This window comes from Triticum urartu, chromosome 4A (genome assembly GCF_056163025.1).
Source record: "Triticum urartu cultivar PI428250 chromosome 4A, HENAU_Tu73, whole genome shotgun sequence".
NCBI lineage: Eukaryota > Viridiplantae > Streptophyta > Magnoliopsida > Poales > Poaceae > Triticum > Triticum urartu.
The window spans coordinates 256,523,223-256,547,757 of NC_141876.1; the positions used below are offsets into that span (position 1 = coordinate 256,523,223).

Here is a 24,535-nt window from a genome sequence, read left to right on the forward strand (position 1 = left end):
GGGAAGCCTTTAAATAGGCAGGCGATGGTCTATCGAGGACTCGTGCGCCGGTGAGCTTGTTACCGTCGTTTAGGGTCACGGGGGCTTGTTGTGATGTGTCGGGGGCGTTCCTGGGGTTGGTCCAGAGCAAGCAGAGTGAAGAGACAGGGCAGGGGGAGGTCAGAGGCGCCGCGTGGGTGATTGCATCCATTGGAGCTTTCGGGCGGCCGGTGCGCGTGCGAGCAGGGGCAGGGGAGAGAGAGGAAGGAGGGGGCCGACCAGCTGTCGTGACGCGGACGCAGAGGCACGTCGTCGGGCGCGCTGGGGAGGCCCGAGGTGGCCGGAGGTGCTTGGCAGATGGCGGCTATAGTGCCTGGCCGCACTGTAGCACGCTCTGGAGCGTGCAAATTGCCGGCATGGCTTTGTTTAGGAGAGCAGAGAGTTCCCACTCATGTATGGTGAACCTAGGGAGGAGATAAGAATTTGGGGAGGATCTTTGGATTCTCTGGAGAGCCACCGGAGTGAGGAGGGAGGTGAGGAAGAGAGAGGACCTACTATGCAGGGAGGTAAATGGGGGTGTTTTACCCTTCAATCATTGAGCATGGCGAGGGGAAAGTTACTGGAGGTAGAAGATGACTAGGAGGAGCTGTGGTAAAAAAATGAACTCAAGGAGAATAGTGGAAGAGGTTAAAATTGTGATTTGGAAATGTGGCAGAAGGTGTTTGATGCATGATTAAGTCACTTGCACTCACCTCCTTCTTTTGCCACTTGATGGGGGTGTTGAGCATGACCATTTGGCAATGTGGTAGAAATTTGAGCTCATCAAGAGAAATGGACTCTTCTCCTTTGTGCACCATTTGTTGTAGTGACATCATTTGGGTATTTGAGCATGTCCACAAAGTTTGGGATCAAATGGAGAAAGTTGGCAATGCAAAGTTGTTCAAACTTGGATCTAGACAGAGAGGGTTTTGGGGCAGTTTTGTGAACCAAAACTATTTTGATTGAGTTGAAACTTTGCAAGATCATCGCATTATGTATATGTGACTTTCTAGAATTTTCTTGGATTTATTTGAAAATATTTCTTATAGAAATATTTCAAATACTTGAAATGAACGGAAATGGTTTTGGAGGGTTTTGTCCACTATTTTGAACATGACCATGTGTTGAAAATCATATATATGTTAAATCTATGTCCACTGAGCTTCCCTAAATTTTCTCAAATATTTCTGAAACATTAAAATAATTTTAACCTATTAAATAAAATTTATGGCCTTAAGAAAAACCCTTTAAATAAAATAGGAAAATAACTTTGCAAATTATATATTTGTGGCTTATGGGAGTCCTATACCTAATAGGAGTCAAATATGTTTTTTGAAAGATTTTTCATGCCCCAAATTAAGTACTTGTAGTTCAAGTCTCAATTTAGGGGTTTCGGAAAAACCTAATTTAGAAAATACTCCTTGGCTAAAATTATTTTTGTAAGAAAATACTATTATGACCTATACACATGGCATGATCATTGGGCAAAGTTTTCGATCAAAGAGAAGGAGTATAAGAGTTGGAGGATTTATTTGATTTTTAGAGCACTTGCAAACAACAACCAAAAATCCAAATCAAGCAAAGTCCAAAACACTCAAAAGTTTTTGTCAAACCACATTTTATCATGATTTATTAGCTTAAGTGTTGTGGCATGAAAATCAGGGTGTGTTAGACCTACCCCCTTACAAGAATCTCTTCCCCGAGATTCCCAGACTAGGCGCAGAAAGGGATACAGAAACTTGGATCTGGGGTAGTCTTCACGTCTTGATGTTGCTTCTACTTCTGTGTGGTGCTCCATTGAACTTGAGGTAATTGATGGTGTGGCTTTGTGTAGGACGTTCTTCTTGATCTAGGTTGATAATGGGTAGCTCGCGGTAGGTGAGATCGGGCAAAAGGTCAATGGTTTGGTGATCGATGTCCTTGTAGAGACCGGGCTTATCAGGAAGTTGGGAACACTTCCAGGGTTGTGATGCATGGAAAATGTTGTGCACATCGGTAACTCAGGTGGCAACTCCGGCTGGTAACTATCTTCTCTTAGTCTCGTAGCGATCTCGGAGGGGGTTGTTAAATCTTGGAGTGAGCTTCCCTTTGACATGGAAATGCTTGGTTCTTCTGAGAGGAGTGACCCGTAGGTACACATGGTCTTCGATGCGGAAGTTTTCTTCTTGACGATGATGGTAGGTATAGTTCTTCCTCCTTGACATGGCGGTCTTCAGATGTTCTCTGGCAAGCTGAACGACTCTTCTTTCATCTTCGGGTAGACAAGTATGTCACCAATAAATATGACAACCAACTTCTCCAAGTACTCCATGAAAACTTGTTCATGAGGTACATAAAGTAGGATAGGGTATTAGTTCTGGGTAGTTACTCATCTAGGAGTCTATGATCCCTTTGTGATCCAGCTATTTGTATCCACCTTCCCCATAGGAGGGATGGGTGGTGGCCACGGTTGAGTATTGGTAATGGTCTTCTTGACCTAGAGCCAAAGCCCATGGTCATGATCTGACCATGTTGTGGCTTGGTAGGGCTTAAGGGTTTCTGTTGGGGAGCATAGCATGCAATTTCAAAACAATTCCTATGCTCAAGCAAGATCTATCTAGGAGATGCATGGAAACGAGAGGGGGAGAGTGTGTCCATGTACCCTCGTAGACCGAAAGCAGAAGCGTTAGCTTAACGCGGTGTAGTCGAACGTCTTCGCAATCCAACCGATCAAGCACCGAATGTATGGCACCTTCTAGTTCTGCACATGTTTAGCTCGATGACGTCCCTCGAACTCTTGATCCAGCAAAGTGTCGACAGAGAGTTTCGTCAGCACGATGGTGTGGTGACGGTGATGGTGATGTGATCCACGCTGGGCTTCACCTAAGCACTACGACAATATAACCCGAGGAGTAAACTGTGGAGGGGGCCACCGCACACGGCTAAGAGAACAATTGATGTGCTTTGGGGTGCCCCCTGCCCCCGTATATAAAGGAAGAGGGGAGGAGGCCGGCCCTAGGGACGTGCCCAAGTGGGGGGAAACAAACTAGGACTCCTAGTCCAGTCGGCCCCCTTTCCTTTCTTTCAGAGGGGGAAAGGGGAATGAGTGGGAGAGGGAGAAGGAAAGGGGGGCCGTGCCCCGTTCCCCTTGTCCAAGTCGGACAGCCCATGGGGGGCACCCTTTGTGGGCTCTCCTCTCTCTCCCCTATGGACCATGTTGGCCCATTACTTTCCCGGGGGGGGGGGGTTCCAGTAACCTCCCGGTACTCCGAAAATAGCCGAAACACTCCGGAACCATACCGGTGTCCGAATATTATAATCCAATATATCAATCTTTACCTCTCAACCATTTCGAGACTCCTCGTCATGTCCGTGATCTCATCCGGGACTCTGAACAATCTTCGGTCACCAAAACACATAACTCATAAAACAAATCGTCATCGAACGTTAAGCGTGCGGACCCTACGGGTTCGAAAACTATGTAGACATGACCGAGACACATCTTCGATCAATAACCAACATCAGAACCTGGATGCTCATATTTGTTCCTACATATTCTACGAAGATCTTTATTGGTCAAACCGCAATGACAACATACGTTATTCCCTTTGTCATTGGTATGTTACTTGCCCGAGATTCGATCGTCGGTATCTTCATACCTAGTTCAATCTCGTTATTGGCAAGTCTCTTTAGTCGTTCCGTAATGCATCATCCCGCAACTACCTCATTAGTCACATTGCTTGCAAGGCTTATAATGATGTGCATTACCAAGAGGGCCCAGAGATACCTCTCCAACACTCGGAGTGACAAATCATAATCTTGATCTATGTCAACCCAACAAACACCTCCGAAGACACCTGTAGAGCATCTTTACAATCACCTAGTTATGTTGTGACGTTTGATAGCACACAAGGTGATCCCCTAACATTTGGGAGTTGCATAGTCTCATAGTCAAAGGAATATGTATAAGTCATGAAGAAAGCAATAGCAATAAAACTTAATGATCATTATGCTAAGCTAACGGATGGGTCTTGTCCATCACATCATTCTCCTAATGATGTGATCCCGTTCATCAAATGAGAACACATGTCTATGGTCAGGAAACTAAACCATCTTTGATTAATGAGCTAGTCAAGTAGAGACATACTTGTGACACTTTGTTTTGTCTATGTATTCACACATGTATCAAGTTTCCGGTTAATACAATTCTAGCATGAATAATAAACATTTATCATGATATAAGGAAATATAAATTACAACTTTATTATTGCCTCTAGGGCATATTTCCTTCAGTCTCCCACTTGCACTAGAGTCAATAATCTAGATTTCATTGTAATGATTCTAACACCCATGGAGTCTTGGTGTTGATCATGTTTTGCTCGTTGAAGGGGCTTCATCAACGGGTCTGCAACATTCAGATTCATATGTATTGTGCAAATCTCTATCTCTCCCTCCTTGACTTGATCGCGGATGGAATTGAAGCGTCTCTTGATGTGTTTGGTTCTCTTGTGAAATCTGGATTCCTTCGCTAAGGCAATTGCTCCAATATTGTCACAAAAGATTTTCATTGGACCCGATGCACTAGGTATTACACCTAGATCGGATATGAACTCCTTCATTTGTTGCTTCCGAAGCAGCTATGTACTCCGCTTCACACGTAGATCCCGCCACGATGCTCTACTTGGAGCTGCACCAACTGACAGCTCCACCATTCAATATAAATACGTATCCGGTTTGTGACTTAGAGTCACCCGGATCAGTGTCAAAGCTAGCATCTACGTAACCATTTTCGACAAGCTCTTTGTCACCTCCATAAATAAGAAACATATCCTTAGTACTTTTTTAGTTATTTCAGAATGTTCTTGATTATTGTCCAGTGATCCACTCCTAGATTACTTTGGTACCTCCCTGCTAAACTTATAGCAAGGCACACATCAGGTCTGGTACACAGCATTGCATACATGATAGAACGTATGGTTGAGGCATAGGGAATGACTTTCATTTTCTCTCTATCTTCTGCAGTGGTCGGGCATTGAGTCTGACTCAATTTCACACCTTGTAACACAGGTGTGAACACTTTCTTTGACCGATCCATTTTGAACTTGTTCAAAACTTTATCAAGGTATGTGCTTTGTGAAAGTACAATTAAGTGTCTTGTTCTATCTCTATAGATCTTGATGCCCAATATATAAGCAGCTTCACCGAGGTCTTTCATTGAAAAATTCTTATTCAAGTATCCTTTTATGCTATCCAGAAATTCTATATCATTTCCAATCAGCAATATGTCATCCACATATAATATTAGAAATGCTACAGAGCCCCCACTCACTTTCTTGTAAATACAGGCTTCTCCAAAAGTCTGTATAAAACCATATGCTTTGATCACACTATCAAAGCATATATTCCAACTCCGAGAGGCTTGCACCAGTCCATAAATGGATCGCTGGAGCTTGCATACTTTTTTAGCACCTTTAGGATTGACAAAACCTTCTGGTTGCATCATATACAACTCTCCTTTAAGAAATCCATGAAGGAATGCATATTTGACATCCATTTGCCAAATTTCATAATCATAAAATGCAGCAATTGCTAACATGATTCGGACAAACTTAAGCATTGCTACGGGTGAGAAGGTCTCATCGTATTCAACTCCTTGAACTTGTCAAAAATGTTCCGCAACAAGTCGAGCTTTGTAGACAGTAACATTACCATCAGGGTCAGTCTTCTTCTTGAAGACCCATTTATTTTCTATGGCTTGCCGATCATCGGGCAAGTAAACCAAAGTCCATACTTTGTTCTCATACATGGATCTCATCTCAGATTTCATGGCCTCTAGCCATTTCACGGAATCTGGGCTCATCATCGCTTCCTCATAGTTGTAGGTTTGTCATGGTCTAGTAAGATGACTTCTAGAACAGGATTACCGTACCACTCTTGTGCGGAACATACTCTGGTTAACCTACAAGGTTTGGTAGTAACTTGATCTAAAGTTTCATGATCATCATCATTAGCTTCCTCACAAATTGGTGTAGGCATCACTGGAACTGATTTCTGTGATAAACAACTTTCCAATTCGAGAGAAGGTACAACTACCTCATTAAGTTCTACTTTCCTCCTAGTCACTTCTTTCGAGAGAAACTCCTTCTCTAGAAAGGATACATTCTTAGCAACAAATATCTTGCCTTCGGATATGTGATGGAAGGTGTACCCAACAGTTTCTTTTGGGTATCCTATGAAGACACACTTCTTCGATTTGGGTACGCGCTTTATCAGGCTGAAGCTTTTTCACATAAGCATTGCCACCCCAAACTTTAAGAAATGACAGCTTTGGTTTATTGACAAACCAAAGTTCATATGGTGTTGTCTCAACGGATTTAGATGGTGCCCTATTTAACATGAATGTAGTTGTATCTAATGCATAACCCCAAAGCGATAGTGGTATATCGATAAGAGACATCATAGATCGCACCATATCTAATAAAGTACGGTTACGACGTTCGGACAAACCATCATGCTATGGTGTTCTAGGTGGCGTGAGTTGCGAAATTACTCCACATTATTTCAAATGAAGACCAAACTCGTAACTCAAACATTCGCCTCCCCGATCAGATCATAGAAACTTTATTTTCTTGTTACGATGATTTGCCACTTCACTCTGAAATTCTTTGAACTTTTCAAATGTTTCAAACTTGTGTTTCATTAAGTAGATATACCCATATATGCTCAAATCATCTGTGAAGGTTAGAGAATAACGATACCCGCCATGAGCCTCAACACTCATCGGACCGCATACATCAGTATGTATTATTTCCAATAATTCAGTGGCTCCCTCCATTGTTCTGGAGAATGGAGTCTTAGTCATCTTTCTCATGAGGCATGGTTCGCAAGCATCAAGTGCTTTACACCAATATGACCTAAACGGTAGTGCCACCAATAAGTTGCGCTATCATTATTAACTTTGCATCTTTTGGCATCAATATTTCGAATATGTGTATCACCACGACCAAGATTCAGCAAAAATAGGCCACTCATCAAGGGTGCATGACCATAAAAGATATTACTCATTTAAATAGAACAACCATTATTCTCTGGTTTAAATGAATAACTGTCTCGCATCAAACAAGATCCAGATATAATGTTCATGCTCAATGCTGGCACCAAATAACAATTATTCATGTCTAAAACTAGTCCTGAAGGTAGATGTAGAGGTAGCGTACCGACGGCGATGACATCGACCTTGGAACCATTTTTGATGTGCATCATCACCTCGTCCTTAGCCAATCTTCGTTTAATCCGTAGCCCCTGTTTCGAGTAGCAAATATGAGCAACAGAACCAGTATCAAATACCCAGGCGCTACTACAAGCATTATTAAGGTACACATCAATAACATGTATATGAAATATACCTTTCACTTTTCCATCCTTCTTATCCGCCATATACTTGGGGCAGTTCTGCTTCTAGTGACCACTCCCTTTGAAGTAGAAGCACTCAGTTTCAGGCTTAGGTCCAGACTTGGGCTTCTTCTCGGGAGCAGCAACTTGCTTGCTATTCTTCTTGAAGTTCCCCTTCTTTCCTTTACCCTTTTTCTTGAAACTAGTGGTATTGTTAACCATCAACACTTGATGCTCCTTCTTGATTTCTACCTCCGCAGCCTTAAGCATTGCGAAGAACTCGGGAATTGTCTTGTTCATCCCTTGCATATTATAGCTCATCACGAAGCCTTTATAGCTTGGTGGCACTGATTAAAGAACTCTGTCACTAACACTATCATTCGGAAGATTAACTCCCAGCAGAGTCAAGTGGTTATGGTACCGAGACATTCTGAGTTCTGTTTACTGACAGAACTGTTCTCCTCCATCTTGCAGCTATAGAACTTGTTGGAGAATTCATATCTCTCAACTCGGGCATTTGCTTGAAATATTAACTTCCACTCCTGGAACATATCATATGCTCCACGACAATCAAAATGTCTTTGAAGTCCCAATTCTAAGCCGTAAAGCATAGCACACTAAACTATCGAGTAGTCGTCAGATTTAGCTTGCCAGACGTTCATAACATCCGGAGTTGCTCCTGCAGTAGGCCTCGCACCTTGCAGTGCATCAAGGACGTAATTCTTCTGTGCAGCAATGAGGATAATCCCATAGTTACGGACCCAGTCCGTGTAGTTGCTACCATCATCTTTGAACTTAGATTTCTCTAGGAACACATTAAAATTCAAGGGAACGGTATCACAGGCCATTAATCTTGAGCATAGATATGCAGAAACTATCAAGACTAAGTTCATGTTAAATTCAAGTTCAATTAATCATATTACTCAAGAACTCCCACTTAGATAGACATCCCTCGAGTCATTTAAATGATCACGTGAGATGGAGTAGTTTTGAATGGTGAACATCTCTATGTTGAACATATCTACTATATGATTTACGTTCGACCTTTCGGTCTCAGTGTTCCGAGGCCATGTCTGTACATGCTAGGCTCGTCAAGTTTAACCTGAGTATTCTGCACATGCAAAACTGTCTTGCACCATGTGAATGTAGAGCTTATCACACCCAATCATCATGTGGTGTCTCGGCACGACGAACTGTCGCAACGGTGCATACTCAGGGAGAACACTTATACCTTGAAATTTAGTGAGGGATCATCTTATAATGCTACCGCCGTACTAAGCAAAATAAGATGCATAAAAGATAAACATCACATGCAATCAAAATATGTGACATGATATGCCATCATTATCTTGTTCCTTTGATCTCCATCTCCAAAGCACCGTCATTATCTCCATCGTCACCGGCTTGACAACTTGATCTCCATCGTAGCGTTGTTGTCATCTTGCCAACTATTGCTTCTACAACTATTACTAACGCATAGTGATAAAGTAAAACAATTACATGGCGACTGCATTTCATACAATAAAGCGACAACCATAAGGCTCCTACCAGTTGCCGATAACTTCTACAAATCATGATCATCTCATACATCAAAATATATCACATCATGTCTTGACCATATCACATCACAACATGCCCTGTAAAAACAAGTTATACGTCCTCTACTTTGTTGTTGCAAGTTTTATGTGGCTGCTACGGACTTCTAGTAAGAATCGTTCTTACCTACGCATCAAAACCACAACGATTTTTCATCAAGTGTGTTGTTTTAACCTTCAACAAGGACCGGCCGTAGTCAAATTTGATTCAACTAAAGTTGGAGAAACAGACACTTGCCAGCCACCTTTATGCAAAACAGTTGCATGTCTGTCGGTGGAACCTGTCTCATGAATGTGGTCATGTAAGGTTAGTTCGGGCCGCTTCATCCAACAATACCGTCGAATCAAAATAAGACATTGGTGGTAAGCAGTATGACTATGATTGCCCACAACTTTTTGTGTTTTACTTGTGCATATCATCTACGCATAGACCTGGCTCGGATACCACTGTTGGGGAATGTAGCATGCAATTTGAAAAAAAATTCTACGCTCACGAAAGATCTATCTAGGAGATACATAGCAACGGGAGGGGGAGAATGTGTCCACGTACCCTCGTAGACCAAAAGCAGAAGCGTTAGCTTAACGCGGTTGCCATAGTCGAATGTCTTCGTGATCCAACCGATCAAGCATCGAACGTACGACACCTCCGAGTGCTCCACATGTTCTGCTTGATGATGTCCCTCGAACTCTTGATCCAGCAAAGTGTCGAGGGAGAGTTGCGTCAGCACGATGGCGTGGTGATGGTGATAGTGATGTGATCCGCGCGGGGTGTCGGTGTCAAAACCGGCGGATCTCGGGTAGGGGGTCCCGAACTGTGCGTCCAAGGCGGATGGTAACAGGAGGCAGGGGACACAATGTTTACCCAGGTTCGGGCCCTCTCGATGGACGTAATACCCTACTTCCTGCTTGATTGATCTTGATGATATGAGTATTACAAGAGTTGATCTACCACGAGATCGTAGAGGCTAAACCCTAGAAGCTAGCCTATGATTATGATTGTTCTTGTCCTACAGACCAAACCCTCCGGTTTATATAGACACCGGAGGGGGCTAGGGTTACACAAAGTCGGTTACAAGGGAGGAGATCTACATATCTGAATTTCCAAGCTTGCCTTCCACACAAAGGCGAGTCCCACCCAAACAAGGGATGAAGTCTTCAATCTTGTATCTTCATAGCCCAACAGTCCGGCCAAAGGATATAGTCTGGCTGTCCGGGGACCCCCTAATCCAGGACTCCCTCATTATCCCCTGAACTAGGCTTCAATGACGACAAGTCTGGCGCGCAGATTGTCTTCGGCATTGCAAGGTGGGTTCTTCCTCCGAATACTCCATAGAAGATTTCGAACACAAGGATCGTGTCCGGCTCTGCAAAACAAATTCCACATACCACCGTAGAGAGTACAATATCCCACAAATCTAATTTGCTGACAAATTTCATAGCGTGACATCATGCCATGGCCCGGTCAATATTTGAACCGTTTTTCTCAACCAGCTACTGCACATATTGCGAGGCGGTTTTCTTGGCACGTCTTGTCGAAGCAGAGATTGTGTCCCCTTATCACGGGATTCTCATCAATACGGGTGTGGGTAACCGAACCGCGCCATCAATCACGGTGCTTGGGGAATAAGCGAGTTTACCAGGCAAGTGGGGAGGCGCAGAGTTCCTGCTGCCTTTATAAGGGGATAAGGACTCCGTTTCGCACCCACGCTTTCTTCTTCCCGATCCATTCCCCTTCGCCCGAGCTCCAGCACCCGAGCATTCGTCTTCTCCGCCCACAAAGGCCTTCCGAAAATGTCCAGATCTGGAGCAGGAGGCAAGTGGATGGCCTCTACCGTCCAGGAGAAGGATATCAAAAAGCTTCGGGAGGCCGGGTATCTGGCCAAAAAATCGGCCACCATCTCCCGACGACGGGACAGATCGTTCCTACTCCGGAACCCCAAGAGAGGGTTGTATTCCTCCCTCACTTTGTCCACGGGCTAGGGTTTCCCCTCCACCCGTCCGTTCGCGGCATCATGTATTATTACGGGATCGATTTTCATGATCTATCCCCAATTCCTTCCTCAACATCTCGACATTCATCGTCGTGTGCGAGGCTTTTCTCCGCATCTCGCCACACTTCGGCTTATGGCTGATGATCATTAATGTGAAGCCCAAGGTGGTGAGCGGCGAGCACACCGAGTGCGGGGTGGTGCTATGGTGAGCAACATGCCCAATGTCACATGGCCAACATGTACTTTTAATGATTCTGTCAAAGAGTGGCAGCAGTAGTGGTTTTACATCACTAACCCGCGCGCCACGGAATGGGCCGCTGCTCTAGAGTTCCGATCCAGAGCCCCTCTGCGGCTGACGTGCTAGCCCAAGAAGGGGCCGAACTGGTCTTCGTCTAACGAACTGTTGGTGCTCCAGACGCGCGTTAAAGATATGGAAGACAAGATCATCGAACTTGTCAATGTAGTCCAGGTGATGTTAGTTCACCGGATCCTGCCTTATCAACACCGGACATGCAATCTATGGGAATTCGATCTAGCCAAGCACCAGACCCTGCGAGAGCTTTTTGGCTCCTCGCACAAATCCGGCAAATCATGGCCGGACTCGGCCGAGGACCGTGGGTACCAACTGTCCCGCCCTGCAAGCTCGGTAAGTTTTTATGCATTTTATCCACATAACCCAAGGGAAATGCTTAATGTGTTTTCCTCAATTCACCTAGGGCTGGACGAAGAAGGCGGGGCGGATCCACTGTCTGGCCCCGTTGCCCGAAGAACCGGCCGGCCCACTTCTGATGAAGATGTTGGTCCCAGCGGCATACAAGGAACCAAAGAAGAAGGCCGAGAAGGAGGCCAAAAAGACCCGGGGCGGCCTTCGTCGCCGCGGCACTTCGGACACAATTTCTGAAGGCTCCAACGTCCATTCTGCCTCCGAAGAGGAGGAGGAGGAGAAGGAAGATGGATCCCCAGCGGGGGAAGAAAGAAGAGGGCGGCCTCCATACACTTGGAGGCCAAGTCGCCTAAAAGGGGAAAAGCCCCTCTTCTGGAAGAGTCCACTACCGCCGCCGATAGCAGCCCGACATGGGATCCCAGGGCCCAGCCCATGGTAAACTCGTGAGTATAAAATCCGAACACGTTAATGCGTCCAGACTCATCATGGCTAATATTTTAACCTGAGTTGTATTTTTTGTAGTCCGGCGAGGTCCCGCACCGAACGATCGTCATCAGAGGATTTGCTGAGCTCGGATGCTATGGAGAGCGGGACGCCCCCGAAGGCCCCTTCCCCCAAATATGTGAATAACACCGAGGCTTCGTCCCAGAAGGACCCCGGCCAAGGAGGGGGGGAAGAGATCGTGAAAGTGGCACCTGGAGGTCAAACTTCAGGGGCCGGAGACATGGGGGAGAAGATTCCCATGGGAGTCGACGGCGGGAGCCATCTTGAATTCGGCTCCCAACCGGACGCAATTCTGGAGACTAATACGACTCTAGAATCAAGCAGCTTCCTCCCTCGGCTTGAGGGGGCGTGCCTGTTCCACCGGCAATCTCTGTCCAACCAGAGGTGCCAGATGTTTTGTTGGCGGCGCTGAAGAGCGCCTCCATCATCAATGAACACCGTGCCCTGATGGGTGCGGTGATTAAGGAGATTCAGTCTGCTGAGAGTGGACTGAATGAAGCCTGTATCAGCCTTATAAGAGGCTTTGAGGTATGTTTTATGAGGTTTCGAAGAGTGTCATAGTATGGATAGTAGCCCCTGATACACTGTTCGTTGCAAGAAAGGACCGGACAGAGGATCAATTTTATGTTCGCAGGAAGACTCACTTGATGACATCTATCTCTCTTCTTTCATAAGCAAGCGTCTGTAGCGGCTACTGCCTCTCATACTGCGGAGGTCTCCGGACTGAATCAATGTCTGGAGCGGGCCAAAGAAGAACTTGGCCAGTTGAAAAGGCAGTTGGAAGATAAACAAGGTAGGTGCAAGCCTTGTTCGCGTCTAGTGCGAACAAATTTCCAGTATGAAAAAATATGTTTCATTATTTGCACCAAGGTTGATGACCGAAGTCGAGGCTCTGAGGAAGGTTGTTGCCGAGGCCGAGGAAAAGGCAGCCGTAGAGCAGGCTCTTCGTGAGAAGCACAAGGACAGGGTTATTGAAGCTGAGCAGGACCTTCAAGAGTCTGTGAAGAAATGCGAGACATTGGAGCAGAGTTTAATGGAGAAAGAATCCGAACTCGCCAGGGCTCATCAGGCCGCGTGCGATGCCCAGGGGGAAACCCAAGGCGCCTTGCATGAGATCCAAGAGGCGAGGACGATCGCGGCGGTTAAGGCTTTTTTTCCATGTAAAGCAAGTATTTGAGGAGAAAATCATGTTTCTAATTTTGAGTTCGGATTCCTCCAGGGGTATTTGCGGAACTGCCCCGCAGCATATCGGATGTCGCCCAATTCTACCGAGCCGAAGAAGGGAACACTGCGGATAAGCTCTTCTGGTTGCAGTATCTGGCACCGGATTATCCGGTGCCTTTTCCCGACCAACTGAAACAGTTGATCGAACTGCATAGGGCGGCCGAACTAGCCATGAAGGATTTGATTATCCGGCTATGGCCCGCTGAACCGATTTCAAGCAGCTACTTAGGGCTCGTGAAGCAGCTTCTGAGTGCCTGCCCTCGACTTGACGTCATCAAGCGGTCGGTCTGTATAGAGGGTGCGTGAATGGCCTTCGCCCGCGCGAAGGTGCACTGGGGAAGATGGATGCTGAAAAGCTGATGACCAAGGGACCGCCAGAGGGGAAGGAGCACCGCAAGACCGAATTATATTATGAAAGTGTCCTGCCTTGCAGTGCAGCAATGCACCAAGGACATTATATTTCCATGAATATAATGATGTTGTCCTTTGTAATGTTGAACAAGGTCATTTCTATTATTTATTACCTGTTATATAAATGTTTATCCTCCTGCGTGGCCGTTTTATATATTAATCCTGAGAGTTGGCCAGTCGTCGGCTTCTGCCCCCACGTAGGAAGTACGGGGGTGTTCAGGATAAACCTGATCACTCTTTATCCCTGTTTTGGGTCCTTCGAAGGAGGTGTTCAGCACAACGAACCAGGCAATCGGAAGACCGCACGAGGGGCTATATATGCACATGATCGGAAGAAAAGCCAATCCAACGCATGCTGCATTGGTTATGGCATTATGCGGGAGGAATCCTTAAAGATTTTACAACCTCTCGAACAGCTGACCAGCTCTCGCCGTATCATGACAGTCAGTTTTCGGCTTTCTCTACTGAGGTGCTCGTCCGGAAGAACCGAGACACAATCGCAGTAGTTCTCCCTGTGCCGCCTTAGCCGATATAGCGGAACGTAAGGCAGCAAAACATGGGAGCCGGGCAAACCCAACATTTGACCCAAGACATGATTCGGAGCTCATGCATATAATGTTATAAGTTCGGGGTGCTGAACTTCCATGAAGGTGTTCGGAATTGATTGCCGTATTATGGGTAAAACGAAGCCCCTGGCATATTTAAGGCATATCACGGTGTACGGATGCCACTTGACAAAAGAATTTCAACTAGAAATAACAGTAGATAAGCGTTATATAAATCCACATGTTGTATTTGAATATTATGTCGATGCGTTTGAGTACAGGTAATGTGATAAAAAGAAATATGACTATCGAACCTGCTGAGACCAGGGGAAGAAGTTGTGTGCGGATCCGGAGTATAGTCGGATGGTCATCATGGGGAATATCTAAGGATTCCCTGGTGCGTTCGAGCTGCTTTCATACCGCTAGTCTTGGTCTGCGCAAAGTTGAACCTGCAAAGAAAATGTAAGAAATGCTTGTGCGCCATAGAGCGGTTGAGCCGCGGTATGTGGCCTGTCCTAGCCTTCACCGGAGTGTTTAATTGAGCTCTGGACGAGCTGGGCTATCCTGCCGCAAAGTAGTTCAATTTCCTTTGGCGGTGTCCGGGAGTCGGGCCGTCGACTCGAGGTTCGGTAGGAAGGTGCCACTTGTAGCTTCTGCTGTTAAAGCCGCGGTATACTCCTTGGTGCCGAGAGAAAGTTCGGCCTTGCCATTAACCGTGATGATGCCGCGCAGACCAGGCATCTTGAGCATACGGTAGGCATAATGTGGTACCGCATTGAATTGAGCGAACGCAGTTCGTCCGAGCAGTGCCTGATAATCACTGCGAAAGGGGATGATGTCGAAGATTAACTCTTCGGCACGGTAATTGTCTCGTGATCCGAAGACTACCTCAAGGGCGATGGAGCCTGTACAGCTGGCCTCCACACCTGGTATAATACCTCTGAAGGTGGTTTTAGTGGGCTTGATCACTGAATGATCGATGCCCATCTTGTGCACTGTGTCCTGGTAAAGAAGGTTTAGACTGCTACCTCCATCCATAAGGACTCATGTGAGGTGGAACCTGTCAATTATTGGGTCGAGGACTAGTGCGGCTGGATTGCCCTGATTGGTGTTAACCGGACGATCTGTGCAGTTGAAGGTGATCGGCCCTAGTTTATATTGTGGGACGACTGGTTCCGTTAAGTCAACATCCCTAAGGGTGTGCGTCCGGTCCGGGTTGGGAGTGTATGTACCGTTTACCACGTTCACCGTTTGGATTTGCGAGGGAAATTTCTTTTGCCCTCCTGTACTCGGTGATCTGGGCTCCTCGTCGCCATTGTCGCTTTGAGATCCCTTATCTTTGTTTTTGGCACCTGACCTGACAGCTTGTTTGAAGACCCATCATTCTCTGTTGGTATGATTGGATGGTGTTCCTGGGGTGCCATGAATTTGGCATGGGTGGTCGAGTATGCGGTCCAGACTGGACGGACCCAAATTGTCATTTTTGAGAGGCCCATTCCGCTGACTGGACTTAGAGCCCCTAAATCCGGCATTGACTATCGTATCTTCGGCGTTTTCACCATTTTTGCGGCACTTGTGTTTGTTGCGTCCGGGTTTGCCATTGCTATCTCTGGCTTCTGATGTGCCAGGGTTGCTTGCTGTGTTGTTGCTACGGGCCAACCAGCTATCTTCGCCCTGCAAAAGCAGGTCATGAGTGTCGTGAGGGCTTCCATGGATTTTGGCTTCTCTTGGCCGAGATGCCGGGCGAGCCACTCATCACGGATGTTATTTTTAAAGGCCTCTAGGGCTTTGGCATCCGGACAGTTGACAATTTGGTTCTTTTTAGTTAGGAACCGAGTCCATAATTTCATGGCTGACTCTCAGGGCTGTTGTGTTATGTGACTTAAATCATCAGCATCCGGTGGTCGCACATAAGTTCCCTGGAAGTTGTCCAGGAATGCGTCTACCAGGTTCTCCCAACTTCTGATGGAGTTTGCCAGCAAGCTATTCAGCCAATGCCGAGCCGGCCCCTTGAGTTTTAGCGGGAGATACTTGATGGCGTGTAGATCATCCCCGCAGGCCATGTGAATGTGGAGGAAGAAATCCTCTATCCATTCCGTGGGGTATGTAGTGCCGTGATATGATTCAATGTTCACAGGTTTAAACCCTTCTGGGAATTCATGATCTATTACTTCATCAGTGAAGCTTAGGGGGTGTGTGGCGCCTCTGTGCCGGGCTATATCACGACGCAGTTCATACGAGTCTTGTCTGCTGTGTTCGGCCTGGCCGGATTTGCTTTTAGCATATCCGGCGTGACGGTTGTTGTCACGCGTTGGGGCGCGCCCCCGTGATCCGTAGACCGATCTTTTATGTCCTGATTTGTTTTCCAATACTTCTCGCAGGTCTTGCGTGTTACACCGGGCCTTGGTATTTTTGTTTAACTGGCGATGGGGTGTGGGCTGGACCTCGGTCCATCTATCCATTAGCAAAGCTTGATCAGCCTAAAGCTGCTGCTGCTTTTTATTCAGGCTTTTTGCTGTGGCTATAAGCCGACACTTGAAGTGCTCCTGCTCGACGGGATCCTTAGGCACGATAAATTCTTCATCGCTGAGGCTCACCGCATCTTCGGAGAGGGACATGTAAGTGTCATCTTCTGATTCTCCGTCTGTCGCCTGTTTCTTAGGGCTAGCATGCCCATCCTCCTGCTCGAAGCCAGGCTGGAGGGCATAGTCTTTGTCTTCGTCACTATCCGCAGTGTTATTGTCTCTTGTGCCGGTATCGCTGCTTTTGCTATGGCGAGGCTTAGAGTGGCGCTGATGACGCCAATGCTTAGATTGCTTCTCGAGGGGATTATCCTCCATTCACTTATTGCCATTGCTTTCTTTGGGGGTGTCCACCAGGTATATATCATATGATGAGGTGGCAGTCCAGCGCCCTGTGGGTGGTGCTTCCTGTTCTTCTCCTGCATCGTCGTCCATACCGTCGATGTCTTCGGAGCCGAAGTCGAGCATGTCGGATAAGTCGTCGAGAGTGGCTATTAATTGGGTGGTGGGTGGGGGATGAATTTCTTCGTCGTCCGCTTCCCACTCAAGCCAGACATAGTTCGGCCAAGGGCCTCCTGACAGGGAGAGAGACCTTAATGAATTTAGCACATCACCCAAGGGCGAGTGCTGAGAGATATCCGCAGAGGAAAACTCCATGATCGGCGCCAATCAGATTCGATAGGCACGGACGCAGGCGGTTCGGAGCCTGTGGCCGGGGACGAATCCAAGGGTCCGGCAACGCAGGTCTCGTAGGAGGTGAAGTCAGTATTCGGCTATGTCGCTGCTGAGTGTGCGGCCTCTGTGGCGGGGTCAATCCACCCGTCCTCGGATGGCGCAATCTGCTCCGGATCAAGGGACGGAGTTTCCACAGGTGTGATCTCCCGAACACTGTCCGGCGGTAGGGCTAAGTCATGCTCGTCGTGGCTGTGCGGCGCACCTGACACGGGCTCGAATCCGTCGAAGATCAAGTATCCGCGGATGTTGGCAGTATAGTTAAATTTCCAAACCTGACCTTAAGGCCAGGGGCGTAGCTCTCGATCTGCTCTAGATGGCCAAGCGAGTTGGCCCGCAGTGCAAAGCCGCCGAATACAAAGATCTGTCCGGGGAGAAAAACCTCACCCTGGATCGCATCGTTGCCGATGATCGAAGGAGCCATCAATCCTTATGGTGACGACACAGTGGAATTCTCAATAAAAGCACAAAATGTCAGTGTCAAAACCGGCGGATCTCGGTTAGGGGGTCCCGAACTGTGCATCTAAGGTGGATGGTAACAGGAGGCGGGGGACACAATGTTTACCCAGGTTCGGGCCCTCTCGATGGAGGTAATACCCTACTTCCTGCTTGATTGATCTTGATGATATGAGAATTACAAGAGTTGATCTACAACAAGATCATAGAGGCTAAACCCTAGAAGGTAGCCTGTGATTATGATTCTTCTTGTCCTACGGACTAAACCCTCCGGTTTATATAGACACCGGAGGGGGCTAGGGTTACACAGAGGCGGTTACAAGGGAGGAGATCTACATATCTGAATTTCCAAGCTTTCCTTCCACACAAAGGAGAGTCCCACCCGGACACGGGACGAAGTCTCCAATCTTGTATCTTCATAGCCCAACAGTCCGCCCAAAGGATTAGTCCGGTTGTCCGGGGACCCCCTAATCCAGGACTCCCTCATAGGGCTTCGCCTAAGAACTATGGCAATATGACCGGAGGAGTAAACTGTGGAGGGGGCACTGCACACGGCTAAGAGAACAATTGATGTGCTTTGGGGTTCCCCCTGCCCTCGTATATAAAGGAGGAGGGGAGGAGGCTGGCCCTAGGGGCGCGCCCAAGTGGGGGGAAACCGACTAGGACTCCTAATCCTAGTCGGCCCCCCTTTCCTTTCTTTTGGAGGGGGAAAGGGGAAGGAGAGGGAGAGAGAGAAGGAAAGGGGGGCTGCGCCCCCTTCCCCTTGTCCAATTTGGACAGCCCATGGGGGGGCACCCCTTGTCGGCTCTCCTCTTTCTCCCCTATGGCCCATGTTGGCCCATTACTTTCCAGGGGGGTTTCGGTAACCTCCCGGTACTCCAAAAAATACCAGAAACACTCCGGAACCATTCCAGTGTGTGAATACTATCGTCCAATATATCAACCTTTACCTCTCGACCATTTCCAAACTCATCATCATGTCTGTGATCTCATCCGGGACTCCAAACAATATTCGGTCACCAAAACACATAATTCATAATACAAATCGTCATCGAACATTAAGCGTGCAGACCCTATGGGTTTGAGAACTATGTAGACATGACCGAGACACATATCCGATTAATAACGAACAGCGGAACCTGGATGCTCATATTGGCTCCTACATATTCTATGAAGATCTTTATCGGTCAAACCGCAATGACAACATATGTTATTCCCTTTGTCATCGGTATGTTACTTGCCCGAGATTCGATCATCGGTATCTTCATACCTAGTTCAATCTCGTTACGGGCAAGTCTCTTTACTCGTTCTGTAATGCATCGTCCCACAACTAACTCATTAGTCACATTGCTTGCAAGGCTTATCGTGATGTGGATTACCGAGAGGGCCTAGAGATACCTCTCCGATACTCGGAGTGACAAATCCTAATCTCAATCTATGGCAACCCAACAAACACCTTGGGAGACACTGGTAGAGCATCTTTATAATCACCCAGTTACATTGTGGCGTTTGATAGCACAGAAGGGGTTCCTCCGACATTCTGGAGTTTCATAATCTCATAGTCAAAGGAATATGTATAAGTCATGAACAAAGCAATAGCAATAAAACTTAACGATCATTATGCTAAGCTACCGGATGGGTCTTGTCCATCACATCATTCTCCTAATGTTGTGATCCCGTTCATCAAATGACAATACATGTCTATGGTCAGTAAACTTAACCATCTTTGATTAACGAGCTAGTCAATTAGAGGCATACTAGGGACACTTTATTTTGTCTATGTATTCACACATGTATCAAGTTTCCGGTTAATACAATTCTAGCATGAATAATAAACATTTATCATGATATAAGGAAATATAAATAACAACTTTATTATTGCCTCTAGGGCATATTTCCTTGAGTTTCAAGGATTCTAGTGTGCGAGTGAACGTTTATCATCTTATCCTTGAGCCAGTTTCTAGGATGCCAATTGTTCTATCTAGTCTTCCAAATCAAATTACCTTACACCACTGAAGGCAGCATCTCATATAAGTCAACTCCAATTATCACTCATGTTATTCATTTCCTCATGACCCCTGAGAGGAGGTCTAACAAAATCATGCATGTCATCTATCCCCAAACTCATATGTATGGTTATCCTCATGTAGAAGTCCATGCATCATACAAGCTACTAAGCTTGAATTAAACATCACATTCCAAGTATTCAGCTCACCTATCCAGGGCCATGATAGTGCATCTATATCCTAAAGAAACACGTCGCATACCAATCCAAGATCTTGTTTCCTTCCTATGAATCAACTCCAATAGCCTATTAACTCCATCAATCACTACATGATCCATCAGTTCTACAAATACAATATCTATGGTCTTCCTTACGAACTCCAAACGTCCTATAATCCCCAAATTCTTGAAAGGCTATCCTTACTATAGTCAATCCACCAATTCCCATTATCGCGATCAAGTAAACTCCAAGGTTAAGATCATACAATCCCTAAATAAACCCTGACAATTAATCCAATCTCCTAGTTTATTGTCCACCGAGAAACACGGTATCATGATCGAGATTATCTATATAAATCCAGTTTACTCGGAACCATGTAGACTTACTCAGCATCTAGACTCCACTGTGATCACCTATTTAATCCAAATCTCATGTCCAATGAGAATTCCTACATTTTCCTACAAGTCATTATCGTAATGTCAACTATCTCCTATCAATATCCCCTGGCTAAGTCAAATCCATACACCTCTAGGAACATTTAGCTAGCGATCATAATTGTCCTACTAAATCCAATTTACTGAAGGGAGAAGTAAGTTATGCTATTCTATCAACCTGATCCACCAAGGCCATCTACCATAATGAAATCTCGTATTCCACGAAAGAGTCTCGGATATTTCCTCAAGGTTACCAGTATAGCCTCATCAAGTCATTCATCCTACTAATCATGTATCCTCAAAATGATCTTCCCTATGGCATCGTCAGTTCTGGTGCTACCTCAGGATGATAATGTGCTAGTTTACTATGTCCACTAGTTCCATAATGAACCCGATGCTGAGCAAGGTTATGGAGGCTTAACTGGTTCTCTTGCAATTTCGTAGGTTAAGCACTTGGTTAAGGGTTTGAACCGGGGATAAATGGTGAGGCTAGGTTAATATAGGGAAGGGTTTTCTAGCCTTGAGGGGTAAAATTAACTCTATGGGGTTGCAGTTGGTCGAGGAGGCTGTAGCAAAAGTCTTCGGTTCTAGTTGGTTGCCAAGGTGGAATCCTTGGTGCATCTTGTCTTGCTAGCCTTCGGTTGATGAAAGGGATGAGAGGCGAAAGCATCATAGATGGAGGGAACACCTAAACGGGGTGGTATAGTGCAAGTGTAGTCAAACAGGTGTCGTAAAGACCACAAACATTCATTAAGATAACATAGGTGATATAGTCACATACACGTTGCCTGGGGTAAGAGTGTGACTTATATCGAAACACAAACAAATAAAAAGAAGCAACACACAACATGGTTTCATTTGAGCCATCATATGGACTCGACTTCGCATAGGGGTACACAAACAAATAAAAAGAAGTACGCCGAGAACAAACTCCACGTACGCAAGGATGCCAAGCCTATCCTTCAATACCTGTGACGTTTTTCCATAGAGAAGAGAAGGACCATCGGTGAAGAGGTCGCCAAGCTTTTGGCTTCTGGCTTCATCATGGAAGTGTTTCACCCCGAGTGGTTGGCCAACCAAGTCCTCTTCCTGAAGAAGAACAAGACCTGGCGCATGTGTATCGACTACACCAGCCTGAACAAGGCCTGCCCCAAAGATCCATTCGCCCTCCCGCGAATCGACCAAGTCATTGACTCCACCGCTGGGTGCGAGCTCCTATCCTTCCTGGACGCTTACTTCGGCTATCATCAGATCAACCTGGACCTGGCTGACGCCCTAAGGACGTCCTTCATCATGCCCTTTGGGGCGTATTGCTACATCACCATGTCGTTCGGCCTAAAGAACGCTGGCGCCACCTTCCAGCGCTGCATGCAGAAATGCTTGTTGTCGCAACTCGGTCGCAACATCCACGTCTATGTGGACGACATCGTGGTGAAGACCAAGCAGCACCTCACGCTCCTCGATGAGATGAAGGAAACCTTCACCAACCTGCGCGAGTAGAAGGTCAAGCTCAACCCGGAAAAGTGCATTTTCGGCGCCCCGGCCAGAAAGCTACTCGGCTTCCTCGTCTCGATGCGCGTCATTGAGGCAAACTTGGAGAAGATCAAGGCCATCGAGTGCACGCGCAAGCTGGCTTGGCTGCGCGATGTCCAGAAATTCACCGGCTGCTTGGCCTCGGTCAGCCGGTTTCTCAGCCGGCTGGGCGAGAGGGCCTTGCCCCAGTACCAGCTAATGAAGAAGATGACACCGTTCAAATGGAACGACTAGGTGGACGAGGCCTCCCAGGACCTCAAGCGCATGCTCTCCACCGCACCCGACCGAGAAGGAGCCGCTGTTGCTCTACATCACTGGCACCTCGCGGTCGGTCAACACGGTGATGGTGGTCGAGCGACCAGAGAAGGGCAATATCCAAGCCGTCCAACGTCCCATCTACTACATAAGCGAGGTGCTCTCCGCCTCCAAGTAGAACTACCCGCACTGCCAGAAGATGTGTTACGGCGTGTACTTCACCGCCAAGAAATTGAAGCAGTACTTCCAAGAGCACGTCGTCACCGTGGTCAGCACGCCCCCCCTCGACGTGATCATCGGGTGCCGGGATGCCTCTGGCCGGGGCGCAAAGTGGGCACTCGAGCTAGCTGCTCACACCATCTTCTACGAGCCCCGCACTACAATCAAGTCCCAAGCCCTGGCCGACTTCCTCGTCGACTGGACCGAGACCCAGTACTTGCCGCCGCCGCCGGACTCAATGCACTGGCACATACACTTCGATGCTCGAAGATGCATCTCAGCCTAGGGGCCGACATCATGCTGTCCTCCCCAAAAGGCGACCGACTCAAATATGCGATCCAGATCCACTTCACCGCCTCCAACAGCGTTGCCGAGTATGAAGCGCTTGTGCATGTCCTCCGGCTTGCCAAGGAACTCGGCATCCAGCGCATCCTATGTTATGGCAACTCAGATCTGGTGGTGCAGCAGTGCTCGGGCGAATGGGACGCCCGTGACCCTAACATGGCGAGCTACCACTTCCTGGTTCAGAAGCTGTCCGGGTTCTTCGTGGGCTGCGAGTTGCTCCACGTCCCACGTGCAGAAAATGAGGCAGCCAACACACTCGCCAAGATCGCCTTATCCCAGCAATCCATCCCGTCCGGCGTCTCCCTCGAGCACCTGCGCAAGCCATCCATCAAGCCGTCTTCGGACTCCGAGTACATCTACGTCCGGTACGCCCTGGCCGCGCCTCGACCCGGCCCGGGGGCTACCGCCATCGACCCGGCCGCCGCCGTTCCCGGCCCGGGGTCCGCTGCCGTCGACCCGACCGTCGCCGTTCTCGACCTGGAGGCCGCTGAACCCGGCTCGGGGGCTGACATCCCGGAATCTGCCATAGTGGCCGTCCTCACCGTGGTGACCGCGCCATCCTGGGTCGTGCCCATCTCAGAGTTCCTGGAGAACGGAGTTCTCCCCATGGACAAGACCGAAGCCCAGAAGGTGCAGCGCCGGGCGTCCGCCTACATCATCATTAACAACGAGCACGTCAAACGCAGCTCCACCGGCGTGTTCGAGCGCTGCGTCGAGCAAGACAAGGGCATTGAGATCCTCCTCGACATACACCAGGGCGAGTGCGGGCACCACGCCGCCTCGTGGTCCCTGGTGGCCAAGGCTTTCCGCCATGGTTTCTACTCGACCACGGCCCTCGAAGACGCCGAGTCGCTCGTCCTCAAGTGCGAGGGATGCCAGCACTTCAGCAAGAGCAACCACCACCCGGCGTCGGCACTCCGGACCATCCCGATCGCCTGGCCCTTCGTGGTCTGGGGACTCGACATGGTGGGGCTTTTCAAGACCGCTCGAGGCGGCATGATGCATTTGCTGGTGGCGGTGGACAAGTTCACCAAATGGATCGAAGCAAGGCCAATAAAGAAGCAGGACGGGCCAATGGCCGTCCGATTCGTCAGGGACATCATGTTGCGCTACGGCATGCCGAACAACATTATCAAGGGCGTGCTCGTGCAGTATTGCTCCGTCTCCGGCATCCGCCTCGACCTGGCTTCCATCGCACACCCGCAGTCCAACGGCCAGGTCGAGTGGGCCAACGGCCTCATCCTATCTGGCATCAAGCCATGACTCATTGAGCTGCTTGTCCGTTCACCTGGCAGCTGGCTTGACGAGCTGCCGACCATCCTCTTGAGTCTTTGACCAATGCCAAAGCCGTCGACCGGGTTCACCCCGTTCTTCCTCGTCTACGGAGCGGAAGCTGTCATCCCGACCGACATCAACATCAACTCGCCACGCGTCATGATGAACACCGAAGCCGAAGCCAAAGAAGCCCGCGAAGACGGTGTCGACCTGCTCA

The 24,535-nt window shown here is 47.7% G+C and overlaps 1 protein-coding gene across 1 annotated transcript; it reads left to right on the forward strand.

Moving 5' to 3' along the window:
• The first annotated feature begins 22,968 nt into the window (after positions 1 to 22,968).
• LOC147975529 (uncharacterized) lies at positions 22,969 to 24,306 on the forward strand. The gene has a single exon (XM_087520471.1). It carries the CDS (start codon positions 22,969 to 22,971, stop codon positions 24,304 to 24,306), a length of 1,338 nt encoding a protein of 445 aa, XP_087376597.1.
• The last annotated feature ends 229 nt before the right edge of the window (positions 24,307 to 24,535 follow it).